The sequence below is a fragment of the Panthera onca genome, chromosome A2 (genome assembly GCF_046562875.1).
Source record: "Panthera onca isolate mPanOnc1 chromosome A2, mPanOnc1 haplotype 2, whole genome shotgun sequence".
NCBI lineage: Eukaryota > Metazoa > Chordata > Mammalia > Carnivora > Felidae > Panthera > Panthera onca.
Window position 1 is genome coordinate 47013692 of NC_138340.1, and position 25435 is coordinate 47039126.

The following is a 25435-nucleotide window of genomic DNA, read 5'->3' on the forward strand; positions in this document are numbered from 1 at the left end:
GATGCTTCCCATTGGAATTATAGCAGACCTCCTTCTTCAACTCTGAGGTCCCTTATGGAATCCTGACATGCCACGGTAGAGACAACACCACAAGAGACAGATACCAGACTCCCTTTTTAATTTATTTTTAGGAAGAGAGAAAGCTCAAGCGAGCAGGGGAGGGAGGCAGAGGGAGTGAAAGAATCTTAAGCAGGCTCCATGCCCAAAGACTCTAGGATCATGACCTAAGTCGAAATCAAAAGTGGGACACTCAACCACTGAGCCACCCAGGAACCCCCAGACTTCCTTTTAATCTTGACATGTAAGGCTGTGAGCTGGTCCCAATTCAAAGGCATAAAATAACTACTAACCTGGAGATCATGAGGCAACTTGTATTGGTTAAATAAGCATAAAGAATTAAATTACTATGTATGCCATAGATGGGTTGTTGTGTTACTGAAAACAGATCAGGAACTGTGGTTTTCTTGGCCCGTTGGAGATTCAGACCACTAGAATGGACACTCCAGGAGGGTTTTCTTTTTTTCTGTTTTGTTCCCTGATATCTCATTGCCTATAATAATGCCTGGAACATAGCAGGTGCTCTATACATGTTTGTTGAGTGAAACTACAATTTCAGAGGATTTTTAATTTGTTGTTTTGTTTCAGCAGAAGCAAGAAGAAATTAGCAGGAGATATCAAATCTATTTTCTACCTGGAAGCAGCAGCATCCAGAATCCCTCCCTACCCCTTATGACAATGGTAACCTCCTTTGGAACTTAAAAATCAGTGGTTTTAATTTGCAACCCCTGCTTGAGGCCAACTGTAATTTACTATTTCATGAAAGAATAGCACACTAAAGATAGGACAAAAAGAGAATGTGTCTGGGGCGCCTGGGTGGCGCAGTCAGTTAAGCGTCCGACTTCAGCCAGGTCACGATCTCGCGGTCCGTGAGTTCGAGCCCCGCGTCAGGCTCTGGGCTGATGGCTCGGAGCCTGGAGCCTGTTTCCGATTCTGTGTCTCCCTCTCTCTCTGCCCCTCCCCCGTTCATGCTCTGTCTCTCTCTGTCCCAAAAATAAATAAAAAACGTTGAAAAAAAAATTAAAAAAAAAAAAGAGAATGTGTCCACATTATTCTCGGTTGGTAACTGAGCTCTGTGAGAGAGGCTTCCATTAAAGGCTCACCTGGTGATAGGTCCTAAGCAAACCTCACCCAGACCCAGGAGCTGATCTCAAGTAGCCAGAGGGATTTGGGTGAGGGGAGAGCCTCCAGGCTTGATCTCCTGATGTCGGAGTTTTTTTTTTCCTGAGATTTTGCTTGTTTTGCATTTTTCGTTTGCTTCTCTGAGCCTCATTAAACAGTCCCTTAAACATTCATTCCCAACTGTTTATTTTTTTTCCGTTTTCTTTCTGAACCCTCCAGGCAACCAAACCGTCCAGGCAAAACACCCAGAAACAACCGGCAGGTCATTTAAATTCGGTAGATTTTAGTTGCATTAGGATGATCACATTAAATTAAAACAAACAAAAAACACCTCCTTTAATGGTGGTCCACTTGAACATTAACTAGTAACACTAATCATTATATTAATAGTTGTAATTTCTTGAGGACCTATTATGTGCCAGCCAACTATTTCACATACATGGGTTAACTTTTGTGCTGATAATAACAGGGAAATTGAGGTTTAGAGAGATTGTCTTGCTCAGTGGAAGGAGGCAGAGTCATAAATCCTGATATAAAAGTGCATAATAGGTTCAGTGCAAAAAAGGCAAGTTCCATAAAAGAATGTTATATAACAGAAAGCATACATTAGCCCATACATATGTACTCGCATAATAGATGTTTGTAAACACATGTGGAAAATATGCAGAAAGCTGAGCAATCTCAGTTACCTCCCTTCTCTTTAAGCCTTGGTTTTTACATCTATAAGCAGGAGTACTAAAAGTATTCACGACATGGAAAGGATATGACGATTCAGTCTAGGTGAAGCATCTAGCACAGTGCCTGGCGCAGAAATGAGTCCTTGGTCCATTTTTGCTATTATGATTATTATCATTGATACTACTATCACTAAAGAAAACTAACCCAACTGTCAAGAACAATTACCTCTAGGAAGCAAAGCTGAGGGGTGATGAGGGAAGGGATGGTGATTGTATTTCCTACTCACATACATCTGAGTTGTTGGAAGTATTTTATACCAATCAGACATTACTTCTGATATGTATTATGTAAATTATTTTTATAAAAAATACCTCTCATGCCAAAATTTTTTTCCCACTGCCTTTATCTCCCCCTACAAGCAACTAGTAAAATAATAACGGACTTTTAAAATACATCTTAAATGTCTATTTAAGTGCTTCTGTTCCATAGCATATTTTCGGCCCCAGAGCAGTGTGCAGAACCCGATGTTATTAACAAAGTTTTCTTTGGATGCCCTGATTCAGTCCTCCCCCGGAACATCGGCAGAGCAGACCACCTGCCTAGGCCTGGTCAACGCCTGGGGTATTTTGGACCGACGTGTCTATCCTGAAAGCTTGCAGGCCGCCTTTGAACTTGGCTTGGCAGCGGATGAAAACCTTTCCCAGCCTCCCAGACGATCCCGCTGCGCGTCAGAACATTGCTTCTGCTTCTTGCTGCCAGGAGGAGCCCCTGCAGTGCGCCCTGCAGCCGCCAGCTGGAGCTAAAAGGCTGTGGCGCCGGCGCGGGACCGTGGGAAGCCTCGCAGCGGGGGGCGCATCCCTTCCGTCCCGCTCAAGGCCTGCGCAAGCCAACCTGCGGAAATGAGAGGCGTCCTTTCCCAAGCTAGGCAGAAGTTCACGTACATCTCGCTTTTCTACCCCTGTCTCTTTATTTCATTATCAAAGGTTGATTTAGGGGTTTAATAAAACCAACTGAAATACTGTTAACGGAGGGAGATCACAATGTTGAGATGAATGTAATCTGGCGGTTACTTCATTCATTGGGAAACACTTACAGACCTCCCTACCAGATGTCAGTCAGACCTGGAGCTAGACGCTGGGAATGCCAGGTTGAGTAAGACAATACCTGCGCCAAGTCACGGGTAAAAGATGGTTATGATGAAACCATTTTGTTCTGCCTTTGGTTGAAGTGCCAAAATTTAAATTTTTTTTTAACGTTTATTTTGATTTTTGAGAGGTGGGGGAGGGGTGGAGAGAGAGAGGGGGGGACACAGAAGCTGAAGCGGGCTCAAGCTCTGAGCTGTCAGTATAGAGCCGGACATGGGGCTGGAACACACTAACTGGGAGATCATGACCTGAGCGGAAGTGAGACCCTTAACTGACTGGGCCACCCAAGTGCCCCTGAAGTGCCAAAATTTTAAATGTCGCATGTCAACGTGATGGGTGAGATCGCCTTGGAGGACTTGTAAAAGGGATGGCTTTGAGATGCTGAGCCTTTCACCCCAAAGAGGGTAGTAAAGGGGCCCAGGGCGGGGCGGGGGGGGGGGGGTCAGATTAAAGGAAAAGAGTGTTTGGAGAAAGCTGATGTGAGGATAGCCCTTCCTTCACCCTCACCTGCAGTGAAGGAGTTTGTGGGGGTACTACTCCTCACCTTAAAACTAGGGAAAGGGGCTTTCAATGAACCCCTTGGAGAAGCTGGGCAATAAAGTGGACTCCTGCCTCTGTAATCTAAGACATGTGGCACAGGAGTTGGCTAGCTGATCTGAGGACACTAGGGGCAGTTTTGTGCCCATGGTTTGTGAGGCCAAGTATGGTGAGTGTTTCCAGGGGACCAGATGTGGATTATCTATGGAGAGAACTGGAGTGGCGCTAAGGTTTCATCCGTGGATGCTTCCTCATGGTATGAGGAGACCTCGGCAGAAAATAGACTCCTGGCTACTCCTATCCCAAAGGAAGGAATCCTCAAGCCACCTGCTGGAATAGAGATGGGTTGGCCCCAATCCAGCGAATTGGTGAGATATTGCCAGTGCTCCATGAGAGTAAGAGTCAGCGTGAAACATCTGCCACACCCAGAAAGTGCCAGCATCTATCATGGCAATGACGGTCGAGTCAGAACTTTCTGGCTCACATACCCCACTCTCCACCTCCACTAGGTCTGATACTTCATGGGTTGAGAGACAATGTAGCACAGTTTGACCAGGACAGTTCTGATTTACATCTGAACTCTTGGTATAATTATCAACAGCACCCTTTCACTTTCAAAAGGGTCTCGTTTTGGAAGATAAATTACATGTTCATCATACTGATGGAAGAATAGGGGTAGCCACTTAAGCAGGTGTTACGGATTGAATTTTGTCTTCCCGGCAAAGTGATATGTTAACGCTTTAATCTCCAATGCCTCAGAATGTAACCATATTCGAAAATAAGAAATTTATAGAAGTAATCAAGTGAAAATGCAGTCATTAGGGTGGGGTCCTTATAAAAAGGAAGAATTTGGACACAGAGATAGACACATACACAAGGAGAATGAAGGCATGTGAAGATGAAGACAGGGATGGGGTGATGCCTCTACAAGCCACACAACACCAAAGACGGCTAGCAAATCCCCGGAAGCTAGGGGAGAGGCCTGGAACAGAGTCTCTGTCACAGTCCACGGAAGGAACCAGCCTGCCGACACCTAGGTCTCAGACTTCTAGCCTCGAGGCTGTGAAATTATACGTTTCTGCAGTTTAAGCCACTCAGTCTGTGGTCCTTCATTTATGGCAGCTCTAGGAAGCAAATACACCAGGAAAGTGAAGTAGCCAATCTTGCCCTGTGCCCCTTTCCAGAGGTCTAGTGTGCACTGGCTCAGACTGAAATAAATTGTTTTTCGGGTTCTTAAGACTTGGCATATTGGAGTATGTGCAGTGATTTAAGGGGACAGCAGGATGTTTTTGTTACATAAGAGTGACAGGGGCAGGGGAAGAATGGCATACCAAGGGGACACTGGTTAAAGGGGTACACTGTGTGTAGAGAAGGTAAACACAATAATAAACCAATAACAGTTTATCTGCTTTTTATTACCCCTGTGCTGGCAATCTCGAACAAAGTCAGTGATAAAACTCTCCTTCTGCACGGGAGGTCGGGGACCACTCCCACCTTGGTATATGCTATTGCCCTAGAGTGGGTTTAAAGGACAAGACAGTGAGAAATAGCAAAACAAAACAAAACTATTGTTGAATCCAGTGGTTTTCAACTGGAGTCAATTTTTGCCACCCAGAGATATCTGGCAATGTCTGGAGACCCTTTTGGTTGTCGTAACTGGGGGCCAGGGTGTCCTACTGACACCTAGTGGATGGAGGCCAGGGATGGTGCGAAAGATTCTACACTGCACAGGATGGCTGTCCATAACACAGAATTATCCGGTCCCAAATGCCAGTAGTGCTGAGGTTCAGAAACCCTGGCCTTCACACTGCAACCACCCGAAGTATACTATGTGCTCCTGAAGTGATTGTGAGAACATTCCAGCAAGGATTCCCAGGACGTGCTGTTATAGAATATGAACTCTTAGCAAGAGGGGACTATATCAGTCATTTTCTGGGTAGCATGCCTGTCACAGCAACACCCAGAAGGGAATGTCCACATTAGGCATTGGAATCTTGGATGTGAGAAGTAAAAATATTGGCACTTAATGAGCACTTTCTATGAGCAGAGTACTGTGCTAAGAGATTTTAGTATATCAGTGCATTTGACTCTCATGACAACCCTGAGGGGTAGATATTATAGTTGCCATTTTAGGCTCAGGGAGGTGAAGTAATTTGCCAAAAGTCAGAAGTGAGAGAAATAGGATGCAAACACATACCTGTTTGATTCCAAAATGCATACTTTTACCTAAGAAATCATAATACCAGCTAACAATCAAAACCGCCAAAAAAGCAATTATGACCTGGATAGCAAATTAACTTACTCTCCCTGTAGCCAAAATGTATCATCATATTTCATATCTTTTCTTACCCCAAAACACATCCTACCTCCCTTGCATACAGTTTCCTTTTTTTTTTTTTTTTTTGAGAGAGAGAGAGGAAAAAATGAGAGTGGGGGAGGGGCAGAGAGAGAGATGGGGTAGGGGGGAGAGAGGGAGCACTCCAAGGAGGCTCCATGCTGTCAGTGCGGAGACCAACATGGAGATCAGACTCACAAACCATGAGATCATGACCCCAGTGAAACCAAGAATCAGACCTTTAATTGACTGAGCCACCCAGGTGCCTTTCTTCCTTTATTATTTCTGATAGCTTTAATTATGTACCTTAACTAGAACTCTTAACCCTTAGAAACCTTACCTTTCTTGTGAAAACTAAGAAGCAAGCTGTTGTGAACTCTTACACCAATATTCTTTAGATTGGCAAATTAGGGGATACATTTTATAATTTCTCAAAGCATATGCTTCTTTGTCATAGAATCTTTTCACATGGCACAAAACATGTTTCCTAACAGAGTCAAATTTATCTTTAGTTTCTCTGTAACAAGACAAAAGTAGGCAAATCTATGCTTAGTAATTCATGTTCTATTTGGAAATGATTTAGATAGTCAATGAATTGACATCATTCAACTTAGCAAAACTCAAAGGTTTCAAGTTACCAAGATCTAAAGGCCACTTTTATTTATTTATTTTTTTTAAACATCCATTCATGATTTTATTTTATTTATTTTTTATTTTTTTATTTTTTAAATATGAAATTTATTGTCAAATTGGTTTCCATACAACACCCAGTGCTCATTCCAACAGGTGCTCTCCTCAATACCCATCGCCCAGCCTTCCTTCCCTCCCACTCCCCATCAACCCTCAGTTTGTTCTCAGTTTTTAAGAGTCTCTTATGGTTTACCTCCTTCCCACTCTAACTTTTTTTCCCCTTCACCTCCCCCATGGTCTTCTGTTAAGTTTCTCAGGATCCACATAAGAGTGAAAACATATGGTATCTGTCTTTCTCTCTATAACTTATTTCACTTAGCATAACACTCTCCAGTTCCATCCACGTTGCTACAAAAGGCCATATTTCATTCTTTCTCGTTGCCACGTAGTACTCCATTGTGTATATAAACCACAATTTCTTTATCCATTCATCAGTGGATGGACATTTAGGCTCTTTCCATAATTTGGCTATTGTTGAGAGTGCTGCTATAAACATTGGGGTACAAGTGCCCCTATGCATCAGTACTCCTGTATCCCTTGGGTAAATTCCTAGCAGTGCTACTGCTGGGTCATAGGGTAGGTCTATATTTAATTTTTTGAGGAACCTCAACACTATTTTCCACCAACAGTGCAAGAGGGTTCCAGTTTCTCCACATCCTCTCCAGCATCTATAGTCTCCTGATTTGTTCATTTTGGCCACTCTGACTGGCGTGAGGTGGTATCTGAGTGTGGTTTTGGTTTGTATTTCCCTGATGAGGAGTGACATTGAGCATCTTTTCATGTGCCAGTTGGCCATCTGGATGTCTTCTTTAGAGAAGTGTCTATTCATGTTTTCTGCCCGTTTCTTCACTGGATTATTTGTTTTTCGGGTGTGGAGCTTGGTGAGCTCTTTATAGATTTTGGATACTAGCCCTTTGTCCAATATGTCATTTGCAAATATCTTTTCCCATTTCGTTGGTTGTAAAGGCCACTTTTAGGCAATAGGCTTTAGCAGTGAATACCAGAGTAAGCCCACAGTGACCACCCAGCTGGATACCAACAGGCTCATTAAGAGACCCACCTCGAAAGAGCCACAGGCTCTAACTGACCAATTACAGCAAGTCACAGTTTCTAAGATTACCAAAAAAGGGAAAATCCCATATGTTCCCATACTTCCTCACTCCACCCTATAACTGCGGCCTCTAACCACCGCCTTGTGGCAGACAGTCTCTCCTTTGCTGTCCTGTCCATGGCTCCCTTGCGGTGTATTCTATAAACTTCTCCTTTTTTCTACCTTGGGTGAATTCTTTAACTGCCCCCACCACTGGCTCCCAAACAGTTGGGATGCCTCACATTTGCTAGCCCTCCATCCGATTGGGACATCCTACACAAAAAGATTTTTGGAAGCTATTTTTAAAGACATATACCATAAACTTAATTATCGCACCTAAAAACTCTTATCCCACTTACATCTATCTAAATCATTCCCTTCCAATAATTGTTTAGACTACTCACAAAAACTTCATGAGTTATTAGACTAAGTCAGCCATCATCTCAAGCTAATTTTCTTGCTGACAGATTTTGCAACAGAGATACTATGAACTTATTTGACCTGTGAAAATTGGTAATGGGAAGTCATTAAAGGGGCACCTGTGTGGTTCAGTTGGTCAAGCGTCCAACTTCGGCTCAGGTCCTGATCTTGAGGTTCGTTAGTTTGGGCCCCATATTGGGCTCCCTGCTGTCAGCGCAGAGCCTGCTTTGGATCTTCTGTCCCCTTCAAAATCCCACCCCCCCAACCTTTACATTCTCTCAAAAATAAACCCTGAAAAAAAAGAAAACGAAAGCCATTCACATGAAGACCTGAGATTTGGGCAGGGGGAGCTCTCATACACTACCACTCATAGTCAATTGCAGACCCAACAGGGAGAGATGGGCTTGACCTTACATGGACTTGACCTTACACATGGAGGCTACTCTACTATTCCAGCCAGAGCATGAGAAACTTTCCTCATCTCCCTGGGCAACAGCTCTGCCAGTGTGAAGCTACCATACTGTGAACTCCCAGTTTACACCAATGGACTTTTAGTTCATAACAGCCTTCCCAATTTACCCCTTTTCTCCCCAAAAAGCATGCCTCTTCTTCTTTCCCTGGACTTGCCTATGGTTTTCCTGCAGTTTGCTTGTCCCATACTGCAGTTCTTTTTTTTTTTTTTTCCAAAATAAATCCATCTTTTGCTGTTAATATAACTGGCAGTGTCTATTTTTAAGGTTAACAGACTTTTAGTAAGCCTATGTAGAATAAAGTACTCTAACACTAACTGTAAAGACACACCTATTTTTTTAATGTTTTATTATTATTTATGTTTGAAAGAGAGAGACAGTATGAGCAGGGGAGGGGCAGAGAGAGAGGGAGACACAGAATCCAAAGCAGGACCATGAGATCATGACCTGAGCCGAAGTCAGACGCTTAACCAACTGAGCCACCCAGATGCCCCAAAGACACAACTGTTTTAATTAAACCAACAAAATAGAACTAGCTTTAATATTGAATATTTTGCCAGATCATGTGAATCTGAAAACCATCAGGGTTAGTTCTACCATATATTTTTTAATGCTTATTTATTTATTCTTGAGAGAGAAAGAAAGACTGAGTGGGGAAGGGGCAGAGAGAGAGAGAGAGAGAGAGAGAGAGAGAAAGAGAGGGAAGCCCAAGCAGACTCTGCACTGTCAGTGCAGAGCCTGACATGGGGCTCGAACTCACGAACCATGAGATCGTAACCTAAGCCGAAATCAAGAGTTGGAGGCTTAACCGACTGAACCACCCAGGTGCCCCTCATATTTTTGAGAATTCAATTTATATAAGCACTTAATTTTCTTTAAGCCAACTAAATAGAGCTCTTTTACTGATTAATTTTGGCAATACCATCTGGAGGTAGAAAATACCACATATTGGGGTGCCTGGGTACACTAATACAAAACTTACCAGTTATAAAAGAATTGGATCTAAATTGTTTTCCTGGCAGATAGAATAGATTAAGGTTAGCTGCTCAGATGATCACAGCTTTTTGTATTTTTTTTCCACGTTGCAAGTATTTAACAGTTTAATCAGGCATGTAGTTTTCACCAATACACAAAATGGGTCTTAACCTGTCATGGCAATCGTTTTGGTCTCCCATCCAAGTACTAACCAGGCCCGACCCTGCTTAGCTATGGCAGTCGTTTCGGGAGTGATTACTGTATCAGGAAAAACATACGTCACCAAAAACAGAACATCAACATTCCAATGTTCTTTTCAAAGAGTTCCTGATTTTCAACTTAAGAGAATAGCATTTAATTACTGCATCCCTTGCATATGGGATGTACGACAGGCTATATACCAAGTCATCCAGGAGAACTGCAATATGCAGTATAATAAGGCCAGTCCTGTCTCATGCCACATGAGGTAACTATGAAGTACAAAAGCATAACAACTATTGCAAGTAATCTTGTTGTTTCAAACGTTTTCTTCAGTTGCTTCATGGGTTCCATTAAAAAGCATGTACTAGCTTAAAAAAAAAAAAAAAAAAAAAAGCATGTGCTGGCTAATGCAGCAATATTTCCAAGGGTATAAAACACTGCAAAAAGCTTTATGTCACCAGGAAGCCACAGTAATCCAGTTTCAAGGATAGAGAAGAAAATGTCGTGCAGGAAGCATATGACAAACCACTTCAAACTGGTGTGGAAACTAAGGGACCAGGCATCCAGGACCTGCGAGATCACCGCTGTGCTGGCCCTGGTGGCCCCTGTTTGATGTCTGCCCCCCCCCCCCCCCACCGCGCCCTCTAGCTTTTTGTGTTAAAATTGGTGGAGTAGACACTGAAAGTTTGTATTTGTCCTTGCCAAGTCAAGTTCCAAATGACCTTTCCCCCTTTTGTTTTTTTCTTTTGATAGGAATTACCTCCCTGAAGTTTGGGTATCAAAGAGATGATCCCGATTAGAGTTCTGGATAAGATCCCAGTAGAACATTACATCACAACGGCACAGAAAAAAAAAAAAAAAAAAAAAAAGTTCCTACACATCTTTTGAGATAAATAGGGGAGGAGGTTTAGGGGTTGGTAAAAAGGATAGATGGACTTTGAATTGTTTCTAGAACTGCACCTGTGGTCCTGTAAAGACTAGATTGTAAAGAAAAAGAAAAAAGGACAGCTTTCTTGAATTCCTCAAAGAATTGTGTTGCCATCTAATGATATCAAGGACTAACATACTCACCTAAGTTAGACTGTTTTCCTTTTCCGCTGGCTACATTTAGCTTAGGGGAGAAAGCCTTTAAAAAATTCCTATCAGGGGGCGCCTGGGTGGCGCAGTCGGTTAAGCGTCCGACTTCAGCCAGGTCACGATCTCGCGGTCCGTGAGTTCGAGCCCCGAGTCAGGCTCTGGGCTGATGGCTCGGAGCCTGGAGCCTGTTTCCGATTCTGTGTCTCCCTCTCTCTCTGCCCCTCCCCCCTTCATGCTCTGTCTCTCTCTGTCCCAAAAATAAATAAAAAACGTTGAAAAAAAAATTAAAAAAAAAAAAAAAAGAAAAAAGAAAAATAAAAAAAAAGAAAAAAAGAAAAAGAAAAAAAAAATTCCTATCAGGTTCTGTAGATTAGCTTCCAATTTGGCCAAATTTCTGATCATAGAGTTGTTAAATCCTTCTAAATATCTTCTCAGGTTTCAGTAGGCACAAACCGTAAATATTTCTGGCAATGCTGCATAGCCATTAATTTTCATTTCAGTTTCCCCTTGGCTGTTTAAGGAAATAATGCATCAGCTTAGCAGAAAAATCCCTCAGAGTTCCATCAACTTTGGGAAGAGCCCTCCTTCCAGTATAGATAAGGAGGATTAAATTGGATATTAAAGAATTTAACCTCAAACTCAAAGGTAGAACCTTTGAGGACAACCCTTTTCCCAGTGTTGCAGTTGATTACAGCTGAGATATTGATCCTTGGACCCGCATTTGGTGATGGACTCCTAGGAGGGTGCGATGCAGGAGGCCAAGGTGTTATGCTAAGTGCCTGGCTTTGGAGTGTTCTGGTGATGTGAGAAGGAAGATGACTCATTTTCAGAAGAATGAAATAAAAGCTGTACTGTCTAGTTAACAATACATTTACAACCTTTTGGAAATATGTACGAACTCCTCTCCCCCACAATGAGTCCCAAACCTTAGACACTTCACTTCCTGGTTCTTCATCCCTTCTCCATTTCATGGGGTTAATTTTCGCAGGCTTTGCAATGAACAAGTGACAAAGAACCGAAGTCTCTGCGTCACCTCAAGGAATGTGCATTTGCTCCAATCAAACTACTTTTTGCCTTACATGGGCATAGGCGACTTTCGAGTAAGGCTGTGCCCTCTCTAGTACTCAGTCAATGAGGAATCAGGAGAGGGACTTGCACACTAGGAAATAAACTGACTGCTGTAACCATCCCAAGGGCCTATCCATCGGACACCTGCCCTTTCAAGAACATTGACTGAAGCCTTGCTTCACTGTGCTCAGAGTCTCTGTGTCCCTCCTTTTGATGAGGGAGTGTGAGGCAGGCTGAGGACAAACAAGTTAGCAGCACCATCTCCCTCCCAGGTGGGACGTGTGTGATATTCCTTGGACACTCCAAGGACAAAAAACAAAAGGTTAAACTGATAAGAATCTCTACCAGTTTACCAGAAAAAGGCAATCCTATCAACAGCCTGAAGTCCAGAAACTCCCTCCAGTCTCAACGTTACTTCCTTGCTAGAGGGAAAAACAACCTTAGATTGACAATAGCTAGGCCACCAGTAAGTCTTTAGCATGTCAAAGTCTCTTGGAAACTCCCTCTTGACTTTATCTCCCCCGACTCCATAAAATGGTCACCCCCACACTTACAGTGCAGCTCTTCCTGCCCATGGGCCCTGTCCCCATGCTTTAATAAAATCACCTTTTTGCACCAAAGAATTCCTTCTTGGCCATCGGCTCTGGACCACCCCACCATCACCTCAAACCTTCATCACTTTGATTGGGTCAGTGGGTTTATTTCTCACATTAGTAAAGCAAATCGCTGGCTGACCTTTGTTTACAATCTTGTTCCAAAGTTCTTTTTTAGTTAACCTTTTAATAACACATGTACATTCAGTTTTTTTCACCCGGAACTCGAACAGATTTTAAATGTTCGACTTCTGACCGGGGCGCCTGGGTGTCTCAGTTGGTTAAGCCTCCGACTTCAGCTCATGTGATTCTCGAAGTTCATGAGATCTCATGGTTCATGAGTTTGAGCCTTATGTCGGGCTCTATGCTGACAGCTTGGCACCTGGAGCCTGCTTTGGATTCTGTCTGTCTGTCTGTCTCTCTCTCTCTCTTTGTGCCCCTCCCCTGCTCATGCTCTGTCTCTCCTTCAAAATAAATACTGAAAAAAAAATTTTTTTAAATGGTTGATTCATGACCACCAATTTTGTGGCTTTTTTGGCTTCTGAGATTCTCATTAGCAATAGCCTTTTCTCACTGGACCCAGCATAAGTCAGACTCAGTCTAATCCCAGTCTAGTTCTGGTACCCATGTTGGACCTAGCCTTTCAGCTGGTAACCACTGTGTTCTCTATGTGGAATCTGGGGACTAGGGAAAGAACTGAACCAGCAGACTTCAAAGAATAAATAAATGCTTACTTATTTTTAGAGAGAGAGATAGAGAGAGAAAGCATAAGTGGGGGAGGGACAGAGAGAGAGTGAGGAGAATCCCAAGCAGGCTCTTCATTATCAGTGCTGAGCCCAATGCCAGGCTTGATCTCACAAACTGTGAAATCAGGACCTGAGCTGAAATCAAGAGTCAGATGTGTAACTGACTGAGGCACCCAGGCACCCCCCAAAGTCCCTTCAACTACTCAGATGTGGCCCTAAATTGGGTCAGACTGGTGGCTTCCCATATTTTCTGCCCTTTACCAATCCACTAATCTCAGGAAATAATCCATTTATAAATAAGGCAGTTGGAGCAGGCTGGGTGACCTTCTTTATTGTATGGACCCCAGGATGCCCTAGGAAGAGAGCTTCCAAACAGGTCTTAATGTTTCCCACAGATTTATCTCTTTTGTTTGCATGTTTGGATATTAGACTACCCAGGGCAGGCAGGGATGATTCTCTGAATGGCTTGTAAAAGATCAGTTACTATTTTGCCAGTTTTTGCTGGTCCATAAGGGAAACACATTGAAGATCAAGGATCTCGAACCTCATCCTTGGGGTTTAGTCATTTTTGCCTCCTGCACCCATTTTTGGGCTTTACTAGGTCCTACCAACATGTGCATGAGCTGGTAAAGATCTGGCAGACTGGGTGCTTAAGTCCAGATATTGATTCGAAATTCTTAAAAAAAAAAAAAACTTCTGGGGATCCTCCCTAGATTTAGAAATTTTTTTTTACCTACAGCCCTAGGTTTTGCCTTTGACTAAGGAGTGAAAGATGCCTCAGGAGGACTTCCTGAAGCTCTGGTGGCTGTATTTTAAAAGGTAGCTAAGAGTCTCTTCAGGGTGGAAAGGCAATTCAGAGAGAGGATTAGGAGACTGTGAGCACTCAAGTAAAGGACAGAGGGAGTAGAAGGACGAGTCACATTTGTCTCACAGTCTTTTGTTTGAGATATCTCTTGTGTCTTTAACTTTTCATTAGCCTTTTGTCATGACTCTTTCAGTGAAGCTATTTTGAAATTTTGAAGCCCCACTGGAAGCTTCTACATAACAATTAAACTAGGTACCCCACTCTGTTTAATTTAGGAACTCTTCCTTTCCTTTTTTCTTTAATGTTTATTTATTTATTTTTGAGAGACAGAGAGAGAGAGAGAGAGAGAGAGAGGGAGAGAGAATTCCAGACAGGCTCTGCGCTTACAACTTGATTAAACCCATTAACTGCAAGATCATGACCCGAGCCGAAATCCAGAGTTGGAAATTTAATCAATTGCGCCAGCCGGGTGCCCCCTGGGACTATCATTTTTAGACAGAAAATAAGCAAGTATGCTGGAAGTGGTGTACCTTACTCTGTAGATTTAAAAAATCTACTTTTTTCTAATTTCTAAGCTAATTTAGCTAAGAATTTTTGTGTCTCATGAAGCCAGGTTAATACTTGAAATGGATGCATCTCTGGGTTGGGTGCACCTTTCAGTGTACATCATTGCATGGAAATTTTCTTGAGGTTGGCAGGTGACCTGGTATCAATCTAACCCATTCTGTGACCAACTTATTATAACACAGAACTCCTTGGGTTAGGTGGCCAGCACTCTTTACAGCTTTTAAATGTTCAATTCACCACCTGGGGTGCCTGAGTGGCCCAGTTAGTTAAGCCCTCGACTTCAGCTCAGGTCATGATCTCAGGGTTCATGAGCTCAAGCCCTATGTCAGGCTCTCTGCTGACATCTTGGCACCTGGAGCCTGCTTCGGATTCTGTGTGTCTCTCTCTCTGCCCCTTCCCAGCTGACACTCTGTCTCTCTCTCCTTCAAACATAAGCATTAAAAAAAAAAAAAAAAAATAGAACAAAAATGGTTGACTCATGGCCACCAATTTTTTGGCTTTTTTTGGCTTCTGAGATTCCCATCAGCAATAGCCTTTACCCACTGGACCCAGCTTAAGTCAGACTCAATCCAATCCCAGTCTAGTTCTGGTACCCATGTTGGACCCAGCCTACCTTCAGCTGGTAACCACCGTGCTCTTTATGTGGAATCTGGGGACTGAACTAACAAACTTCAAAGACTGAGGACTGCAGACTGATTATTGAAAAAAAGAAAAAAGGTGGGGTACTACAGCTGTTACCAACAGTTCCCAACGTAGAACCTGGGAATATGGGGACAAAACCAAGGGCTGGGGCTTCCAACCAATTAAGAAATAGTGGAAAGCAAATTAGGGAACTCAACCCACAAAGAGCAGAGCTGAGAACTGAGAGAACTTACCCTGAGCAACAGTGAGCAAGACAGAGAATTCCCAGCATTCACTGGTACCATGCCTGTGTTTCTCACAGTTTCCAAACGCCATCAGAAGTTCACTTTGGATCCGACTGCTGCCACCACATTTGTTCAAACCCAAACTCAGCTGCATAAATTTGAAGATCTAATTGGCTTTATTCAGCAGTTCTTGAACCTGGAAGTATCTTATCTAGCGAGCAGAAGGGAGCTTTGAGCAGCTGTGCAAAATGGAAGACTTTTATAGGCAGAAACAGGAGCAGGACAAGGAAGTTATTAGTAAAAGCAAAGAAAGGATTGTTGCAGGTAAGGTCACCTTCCTTTGGGGCCAGGACAGTGGTCTATCTTGCAGATGACCTCACTAGTGCTGGTCAGGAAATTCCAGATTGACTGGGTGAAGGTCACATTCCTGCTGTTAAGTCTTGGTTTGCTACAATGGAAATGTGGTTTCTTTCTTTACTTTTTTCTTTTTTTCTTTAAACAATCTCAATTACCTTATGGACTTTAGCTAATAAGGTAGCAAAATGAGTTCGTTAATTGTAAAAAAATTAAACAAATGTAATTAGGGAAGGTGTGAAGGGGGAAGAGGGTTATGGGAACTCTTTGCACTTTTTGCTCGATTTTCTGTAAGCCTAAAACACCCCTAAAAAAAAAAAGGCTGTTAAAAAAAAAAGAATTATTTCATTTTCCATGTAGGAATCCCTTCTTGAACATTTCAATTAGGCTGCTATGAAATCATAAAGTTTTTGAGATAAGAGGTTCTTAAATGTTATCTTATCCGAACGCTTCACACATAAGGAAGCCGAAGCCCAGAAAGGAGAGGTGACTTACCCGAGATCACACAGTTATTTAGTCTTAAAGCCAAAATACGAACTTTTTATTCAATGTAAGCCTTTACCTTCCTAGCAGAGTGCTCTTTGCACCATACCACACTGCATTAGGTATCTGTGTTTTACCTTTGGGGTTCTCATATCATTGGCTTTTCTTAAAATGGGATTGACTAGCTCAATTTTAGAATGATGAGGAGTGTTCCTTCTGTAGGGATGAGGGCACACTGCTCCGACCGAGATGGACAATTTTGGTATGAAGATCATTCTGAGCTGAAGGCAATTGAGATCCTATGGGCTCAAGAGAAACTTTTGCCCCTCCTTTACTTACCTAGAAGAATCTAAACTGGAGGTCTTTCCCAGAATAAGGATTATTAGCAGAGACACATTTTATCTGAGTCACCCATCTGTATCACAGGGCTAACATCTGATTCCCAAACAACTGCTTTTCTTCTTTAAAGCAAATTTGTTTTTCTAATTTCTGTTTTATTTTTTTAAGTGTTTTTATTTATTTTTGAAGGAGAGAGAGAGAGACAGAGCATGAGTGGGGGAGGAGCAGAGAGGGAAGGAGACACAGGATTCAAAGCAGGCTCCAGGCTCTAAGCTGTCAGCACAGAGCCCAATGTGGGGCTCGAACCCACAAACTGTGAGATCATGACCTGAGCCGAAGCTGGACGCTCAGCCTACCGAGCCACCCAGGCGCCCCTCTAATTTCTTTTTTATTAAGCAATCTCTATGCCCAACACGGGGTTCAAACTCACAACCCTGAGGTTAAGAGTCACGTGCTCTACCAACTAAGCCAGCCAGGTGCTCACATTTGCTTTCCTTATTACTCTGTGAAGTGCATCCCTTTCCTCTGAAGTCGCAGACCCCTACCTCCTTCTCCTTAGTTCAGGATGACATATACTCCTCACTTTGCCTTACTGTCTTTGGAATTTGTCTGTGTGGACTCCAAGTACGTATACTATTATATTTTATTTTCTCTTGTAATCTGTCTCATGTCAATTTAATTCTGAGTCCAGCTAGGACTTTTGAAAGGACAGGATTTCTTCTTCTCTGACACTTCTAAAGAGAGCTTCTTGTTTCTTGCTTCCCTTTTCCAGAGGCCGACAGTCTCCTTTTATTTATTTTTTTTTTTCAACGTTTTTTTATTTTTATTTTTGGGACAGAGAGAGACAGAGCATGAACAGGGGAGGGGCAGAGAGAGAGGGAGACACAGAATCGGAAACAGGCTCCAGGCTCCGGGCCATCAGCCCAGAGCCTGACGCGGGGCTCGAACTCACGGACCGCGAGATCGTGACCTGGCTGAAGTCGGACGCTTAACCGACTGCGCCATCCAGGCGCCCCCGACAGTCTCCTTTTAAAAGACAGAACTGACATTCTGCCCTTGCAGATTTGGGGGGCGACCTATCTATGTGACCTGGAGTGACATCCGTGGGTAATGAAAAATCCTGACTCCTGAGTGACTTGGGCCAAAATGCAGAAATGTCCTGTGGATGAGGCCCAGCTGCTGTTATTTTAAGATGCTATGAGGCTGATAATCAGGCCAGGGGGAACATATGGAATGTGTCACACCCATTTTATTCGTTGGCCCAAACTATTATCCTGTTAGACAAATGTGAAGCTAACAAAACAGATGCCTAAGAGACTAGATTTCTGAATCTCCATACTGACTACCTCATTTGCTTAAAATGACTTTATTGATTTAAGTAGAAATGGTCCCTGTCCTTAAGGAAATTACAATTTAACATCATGTCCCAATGACAGTTCCACATCTGTGCCTCATTTTTCTGAGAGCTAAAACTAGAATGATCTTCAAGGATGTGTCCGGTTATAATACCATAGAATTTTGTTTCTTTAAATTTTTTTAATGTTTGTTTATTTTGGAGAGAGAGAGAGAGAGAGAGAGAGAGAGAGGGAAAGAGGGAGTCAGAGTGTGAGGCAGAGAGAGAGAGACACACACAGAATCCAAAGCAGTCTCCAGGCTCCAAGCTATCAACACAGAGCTGATGCGGGGCTCAAACCCATGAACCACAAGATCATGACCTGAGCTGAAGTCAGAGGCTTAACCGACTGAGCCACCCAGGCACCCCTCTTTTAAAAATTTTTTAAAATATTTATTTATTTTTGAGAGAGACAGAGCGCCAGAGGGGGAGGGACAGAGAAAGAGGGAGACACAGAATCTGAAGCAGGTTACAGGCTCTGAGTTGTCAGCTCAGAGCCCAACGTGGGCCTCGAACCCACAACTGTGAGATCCTGACCTGAGCCGATGCTGGACACTTAACCGACTGAGCCACCCAGGTACCTATAGAATTTTGTTTTTTATTAAAACAGCCATGTATCAAACATATGTCTCCATCTTTTCTCTTGCTTGTACTCACCGTCCACACTCACAAGACACTGGGATTCCTGACCTTTACACATGACTTGTGAATGTGTCTGAGCACATGACCTGCATTCCCATTCTTTTAACTTAATTCTAGATAAAGTTCAAAGGCAAGAGTGCACCCATAGGATTTAGTACACTACCAGACTGAGTTCAGCAGAAAATGCCTCTTCAATGAAAACATCAAATAAGGGTGGTATCCTTATCCCTATTTTACAGAGGAGACACCAAGCCCCTGAATTGTTAACAAAACTTCCTGAGTCACTATGTCCTAGAAATAATAACTAGTATTTAGTGAATTTAATTAAAAAGAGGCACAGAGAGGTTAAGCAACTTTGACTGTTCACTCAGCTGATAGGTAGAGAAGCTGGTGTCAGTCAGCCATTCTAACTATGTAGGGTATATGCAATAAGAATATCATCCTGCCTTTTGCTACATTACTTAGTCTAACTTAATATTATTTTAATCCTCATTCTAATGCTATGAATTAGGTATTAACTGTGGTATTCTGGTGAATAACTAACAGCTGGTCTCTAAAGAAGGGTTTGGTGTAAATATTCCCACTAGAGCCAATTTCAAGCTTCCACTGTGCCGTCAATGAACTCAGAAATGGGAAGATATGTTCAGTAACTCTCCACTATATGCTATTTTCATTGCACAGATATAATACATGTAAATATCGTCAAGAAATCGATACTAGTAAAGTGTAGTAAAATATTAGGAAAGATACATTTTGAGTATTTATGGCCTTTATTTAAAAAACATTTTGTTTTGAGAGGTCAGGGGCCCAAGTGAGTGACAGACAGAGAGAGAGAGAGAGAGAATTCCAGGAGGGGCAGAGGGATAGAGAGAGTGAAGCAGAGCTCACTGTTTTTACCCAATTACCTGAATTAGGGCTCGTGTTTTTACCCAAAGCGGGGCTCATGCTCACCAGATGTGGGACTTGAACTCACCAATTATGAGATCATTACCTGAGCTTCCTGAGATCATGTCAAATGCTTAATGACTGAGCCACTCAGGTGCCCTGTGACCTTTATTTTTAATAAAGTGTACTTTAACTATAAGTGAACAAAAGGGTTATGTCTACAACATGTTTCCATTATTGTATATAAGAGAAAACTCTCCATCACATATATGTGTATATGTGTGTATGGATTTAAAAAAAAAAAAGAGTAAATGTTAAAATGGGTTACTTCAGAGGTGAGGGGATCAAGGATGCCAAGAGATAGATTACCTTTTTCTTGTCGCATCTCTGTATTATTTGATATTTTACAACCATAATATTGTGCTTTTATGATAAAAAGTAATTTAGAGATTTTTTTAATGGGAAACTAGAATTGGAAGGTAAGAATGACTTTTCCATTAAAAGATTTTAGAGATGAAGGGAATTACAATAATTGTAAAGGTTGAGGAATGTTCATTTTCTCATTTCAAAATTAGCGTGTTTATTTGTTCATTGTTTTCCCCACTAGAATGAAAGCTCCATGATGGCCTTCACAGAGTCATGGTTCCAGCTTCCATTATCATCATTCCCTTAAACTAGTACAACGATGTCCTAACCATCTCACTGTTTCTGTTCTTTCCCTCTGCATTAGTTTGCTAGGGCTGCCATGAGAAAGGACCATAAACTGGGTGACGAAAAGCCATAGTTTTTCTCACAGTTCTGAAGCCTAGAAGTCCAAGATCAAGGTGTTGGCCGGGTTGGTTCCTTCGGAAGCTGTAAGAGATATTCTGTTCTATGCTTCTTCCCTGGCTCCTGATGGTTTGCTGGCCATTCCTTGGTGTCCCCTGGCTGCAACACTTCAGTGTCTGCTTCTGTCATCACCTGGTCTTCTCCTCTCCTGTCTCTGTATCTTCTTCTCTTCTTATAATGACACCAGTTATTTTGAATGTTTCTTTATTTATTTTTGAGAGAAAGAAAGGGAGAGAGGAGAGAATCCTAAGTAGGCTTTGCACTATGAGCACAGACTCCGGGCTCATACTCACAAACCATGAGATCGTGACCTAAGCCAAAATCAAGAGTCAGACACTTAAAACCATAAAATACCTTAGAATAAATCTAACCAAAGAGATGAAAAATCTAAACGCTGAAAACTATAGAAAGCTTATGAAAGAAATTGAAGAAGACACAAAAAAATGGAAAAATATTCCATGCTTCTGGATAGGAAGAACAAATATTGTTAAAATGTCAATACTACTCAAAGCAATCTACATATTCAATGCAATCCCTATCAAAATAACATCAGCATTCTTCACAGAGCTAGAGCAAATAATCCTAAAATTTGTATGGAGCCAGAAAAGACCCCGAATAGCCAAAGCAACCTTGAATAAGAAAACCAAAGCTGGAGGCATCACAATCCCAGACTTCAAGATATATTACAAAGCTTCAATCATCAAGACAGTATGGTACTGGCACAAAAACAGACACTCAGACCAATAGAACAGAATAGAGAACCCAGAAATGCACCCACAAACATATTTCCAACTAATCTTTGACAAAACAGGAAAGAATACCCAATGGAACAAAAATAGTCTCTTCAGAAAATGGTGCTGGGAAAACTGGACAGCAACTTGCAAAAAAAAAAAAAAAAGAAAAAAGAACTTGGACCACTTTCTTACACTATACACAAAAATAAATTCAAAATGGATGAAAGACCTAAACATAAGACTAGAAGTCATCAAAATGCTACAGGAGAAAGCAGGCAAAAACCTCTTTGAGCTTGGCCACAGGAACTTCTTACTCAACATGTCTCTGGAGGAAAGGGAAATGAAAACAAAAATGAACTATTTGGACCTCATCAGGATAAAAACTTCTGCACAGCGAAGGAAACAACCAGCAAAACTAAAAGGCAACTGATGGAATGGGAAAAGATATTTGCAAATGACATATCAAATAAAGAGTTAGTATCCAAAATCTATAGGGAACATATCAAATTCAACACCTAAAAAAACAAATAATCCAGTGAAGAAATGGGCAAAGACATGAAGAAACACTTCTCCAAAGAAGACATCCAGATGGCCAACCGACCCATGATAAAATGCTCAACATCACTCATCATCAGGGAAATACAAGTCAAAACCACAACGAGATACCACCTCACTCCAGTCAGAATGACTAACATTAACAAGTCAGGCAACAACAGATGTTGGTGTGGATGCAGAGAAAGAGGATCTCTTTTGCATTTCTGGTGGGAATGCAAACTAGTGCAGCCACTCTGGAAAACAGTATGGAGGTTCCTCAAGAAATTAAAAATAGAACTAGCCTATGACCCAGCAATTGCACTACTAGGTATTTATCCAAGGGATACAGGTGTGCTGTTTTGAAGGGGCACATGCACCCCCATGTTGATAGCAGTGCTCTTGACAATAACCAAAGTATGGAAAGAGTCCAAATGTCCACTGATGGATGAATGGATTAAGATGTGGTGTGTATATATATATATATATATATATATATATATATATATATACATATATATGTACATATATATGATATGATATATTGTACATATATATATACATATATATGTATATGTACATATATATGTATATATATATATACACACACATACACATACACACAATGGAGTATTACTAAGCAATCAAAAAGAATGAAATTTTGCCTTTTGCAACTATGTGAATGGAACTAGAGGGTACTATGCTAAGCGAAATTAGTCAGAGAATGACAAATATCCTATGATTTCACTCATATGAGGAATTTAAGATACAAAACAGAGGAATGTAAGGGAAGGGAAGCAAAAATAATATAAAAACAGGGAGGGGGACAACATATAAGAGACTCTTAAATATGGAGAACAGAGGGTTGCTGGAGGAGTTGTGGGAGGGGGGATGGGCTAAACGGGAAGGGGCAGTAAGGAATCTACTCCTGAAATCATTGTTGCACTATATACTAACTTGGACATAAATTTAAAAAAAATTAATTAATTAATTAATTAAAAAAAAGAGTCAGACACTTAACCACCTGAGCCACCCAGGCTCCCCAGGACACCACTTATTTTGGATTAAGAGCCCACTCTACTCCAGTATGACCATCTTCACTGATTATGTCTACATGGTTTTGTTTCTAAACAAGGTCACATCCTAAGGTATTGGGGGTTAGAACTCCAACATATCTTCTGGAGGGACACAATTCAACACATGATGCCCTCCTACAGCCAATTCTCTATGGAGCTACCACAGTTAACTTTTAAAACCATAAATTGTTTCACTCACCCAATTCCCCATCACACCAAGAATAAAATCTGAACTATGACCAACTGTGCCTTTCTTTGTCTGGTCCCTGCCTCTTTCTCCCGCCACATCTCTTCCCACTCCCGGCCTCCCTAATCTGAGCTAGCCACACTGTCTTTCTGTTCCCAGAGCATTCCATGCTCCTTCCCCCTTCAAGGTCTTTGCTGTTCCTTTCCTTCTGTCTGGAATGTGCTTCCACCACATCTGTGCCTGGCTCTCTTTCTCAATTCCTCCAAGTCTCCCACTCAGGGATACTCCCTCTGAGAGTCTACTCTGATCTTAACTAGAACAGGGGCCACTCCTGTGTCCTTCTCTTGTGCAGTTTCTGTATAACGCTCTATACTACGTGGAATTATATCTTATAGTTATTTTTTTATTACATTACATGTCTCCTCACTAGAATGTATGCTCCACGAGGTCAAAGGTTTTTTTTTTAATTTGAAATCCTTGCAGATATTTTAATTTATTTTGTAATTAAACTTTTGAACAGTCAACTCGTTTCCATGGTTGAAAGTCAGAATGATGCAAAAAGATATCTAGAGAAGTCTCATTCCCATTCGTGCCTCTGGCCATCCAGTTTCTTTAACCCCATAAAAAAACACTTTTTATTGGTTTTGCAGTATTTCTTTATGCAAATACAATACGTATTTTTATATAAGTACAGACTTTGCATTTACAGTCTTTGAAAACATTTCCTGGACATCATGCCATATCTGTTTATAGAGAATTTCCTCATTCATTTTGATAGCTGCATAGTATTCCCTTTTAGGGCCACACTACAGTTTCTTTAATGAGGTCCCTCCTGATGTACACTTGTGGCTTCCCAACTTTTGCTACCAAAAATGTCAGAAGGGATTTTTATCCCGTGCTGAAGCCCACAGAGTCTTGAATACTTTCTGCATAGAACGAATGTAGAATGAATGATGAGTGTGAACCAACCAACATAACTGGGCGAGGGAGGTGTGGTCGAAAGGGAGCGGGGTCAGCCGCGCTGCAGGGAGGCTCCAGCCGGTGGCGCTGCAGGCAGCGGACGCGTGTGGCCGGACCGGCCACGCCGCTCTTGCCGTGGGCGCCGACGGTGGCGCGGGGACGAGCGTGGGGGGGGCGCGGAGGGTAGGGCGAGTCATATGACCCGCTCGGCTTCCTGGCTTCGGCCGCCGCCGCCCGCCCGTGTCCGCCAGTGGTTCGCCGCGGCCCCGAGGAGCCGTTGAGGGGTCCGGGCTGAGGCCCGCTCGTGTGCAGGCCGTCGCTGTTGCTGTCCGCGCCCGCGCGTCCGTTCTCCCTCCCGGCCGCCATCATGCTGGCGCTCATCTCCCGCCTGCTGGACTGGTTCCGCTCGCTCTTCTGGAAGGAGGAGATGGAGCTGACGCTGGTGGGGCTGCAGTACTCGGGCAAGACCACCTTCGTCAATGTCATCGCGGTGAGTGCCGCCGGCTCGCCCGCCCCGGGCGCCGCAGCCCGCGAGTCCGGCCCGGTGCTGGCCCGAAGCCCGTGGCCGGGGCTCCCTTCAGCGCGATGGGGCGAGTGGGACGAGGGCTGGAGGCAACAAGGCGTTCCTGTCGCCTCGGCCGGGGCCGGGGTTTGGAGTTCGCGCGTGTTGGCGCCTGAGGCGTAGCGCTGAGCTCGGCCGCCGAAGGGTTAATTCCATTTAGTCGTGTTCGACAAAGGGCTGGGTCCTCGACGCGGCCGCGGCTTGGAAAGGGTAAAATCGGCCTTGTCACATTTTCCAGGATTGGGATTTCCTTGGGGCTTGCTCTGGGTGTGTGTGTTGGGGGGTGGGCACCTGAAGGCTTAACTCCGGCCTGTCCCTTCCCAGGAGGGGGGGATTTGGCGAGCTGTCAGTCCCGTGAGAACGCATAAGACTCGAGAGCGTCCCTCCAGTATCCGCTCGGGACGGAGAGCCCATCGCGAGGAAAGCAGGGGAGCATTGTGGGCCCCTTCTCGGATTTTGTGGGCAGCTGGTTCCTTGTGATTCAGTTACTGGTTTTCAGTCGGTCCCCTTGGAGGGGGCGAGATCGAGTTCATTGCTGCCGGGCTCGTTGCGAGAGAGACTGGGGAGAAACACTTCCAGCCAGTCTGGTCCACAGTAGTCCGCAGCCTTTACTTAGCCAAGCAGTTCGGGGGCTCTGCTTTCCCAGTGGTCGGAAGAGATGGATCTGTAGTCACTTAACTTTCTTGGGAAAGGGGGAGTTGGTCTTTTGTGAGAGTGTTTCTTGCTTGAAGGGGAGGGCAGGGAAGTGACTGGGCAGGAGCATAGCTTTTTCCAGATCCAGGAAATGGGGTGTCTGGGATGGAAATTGCCCTGGGAACCTAGTGTGGTGTTGATTCAGCAGTGATTGTGTGGAAGGATGATTATTAAATTTTGCCTGGGTGGTTAGTTGGGGAAGGGATAAGAGAGATTCTCCTCAATCTTTAGAAGCCAGGAGTCGATGTGACTCACTCTTAGTTGATAGGTGCTTGTACTTGTCAGGGATGAGCTTTAGAACTATTCTAAAGAGAGTTGGCAGCCGT

The 25435-nt window shown here is 43.1% G+C and overlaps 1 protein-coding gene across 1 annotated transcript in view; it reads left to right on the forward strand.

Moving 5' to 3' along the window:
* The first annotated feature begins 24026 nt into the window (after positions 1-24026).
* Positions 24027-25435, forward strand: part of ARL8B (ARF like GTPase 8B) — a 48481-nt gene continuing 47072 nt past the window's right edge. The window contains exon 1 of the mRNA XM_060631626.3: positions 24027-24344. Coding sequence (XP_060487609.1) covers positions 24222-24344 — 123 coding nt within the window. The 5' untranslated portion in view covers positions 24027-24221. The remainder of the gene's footprint in view (positions 24345-25435) is intronic.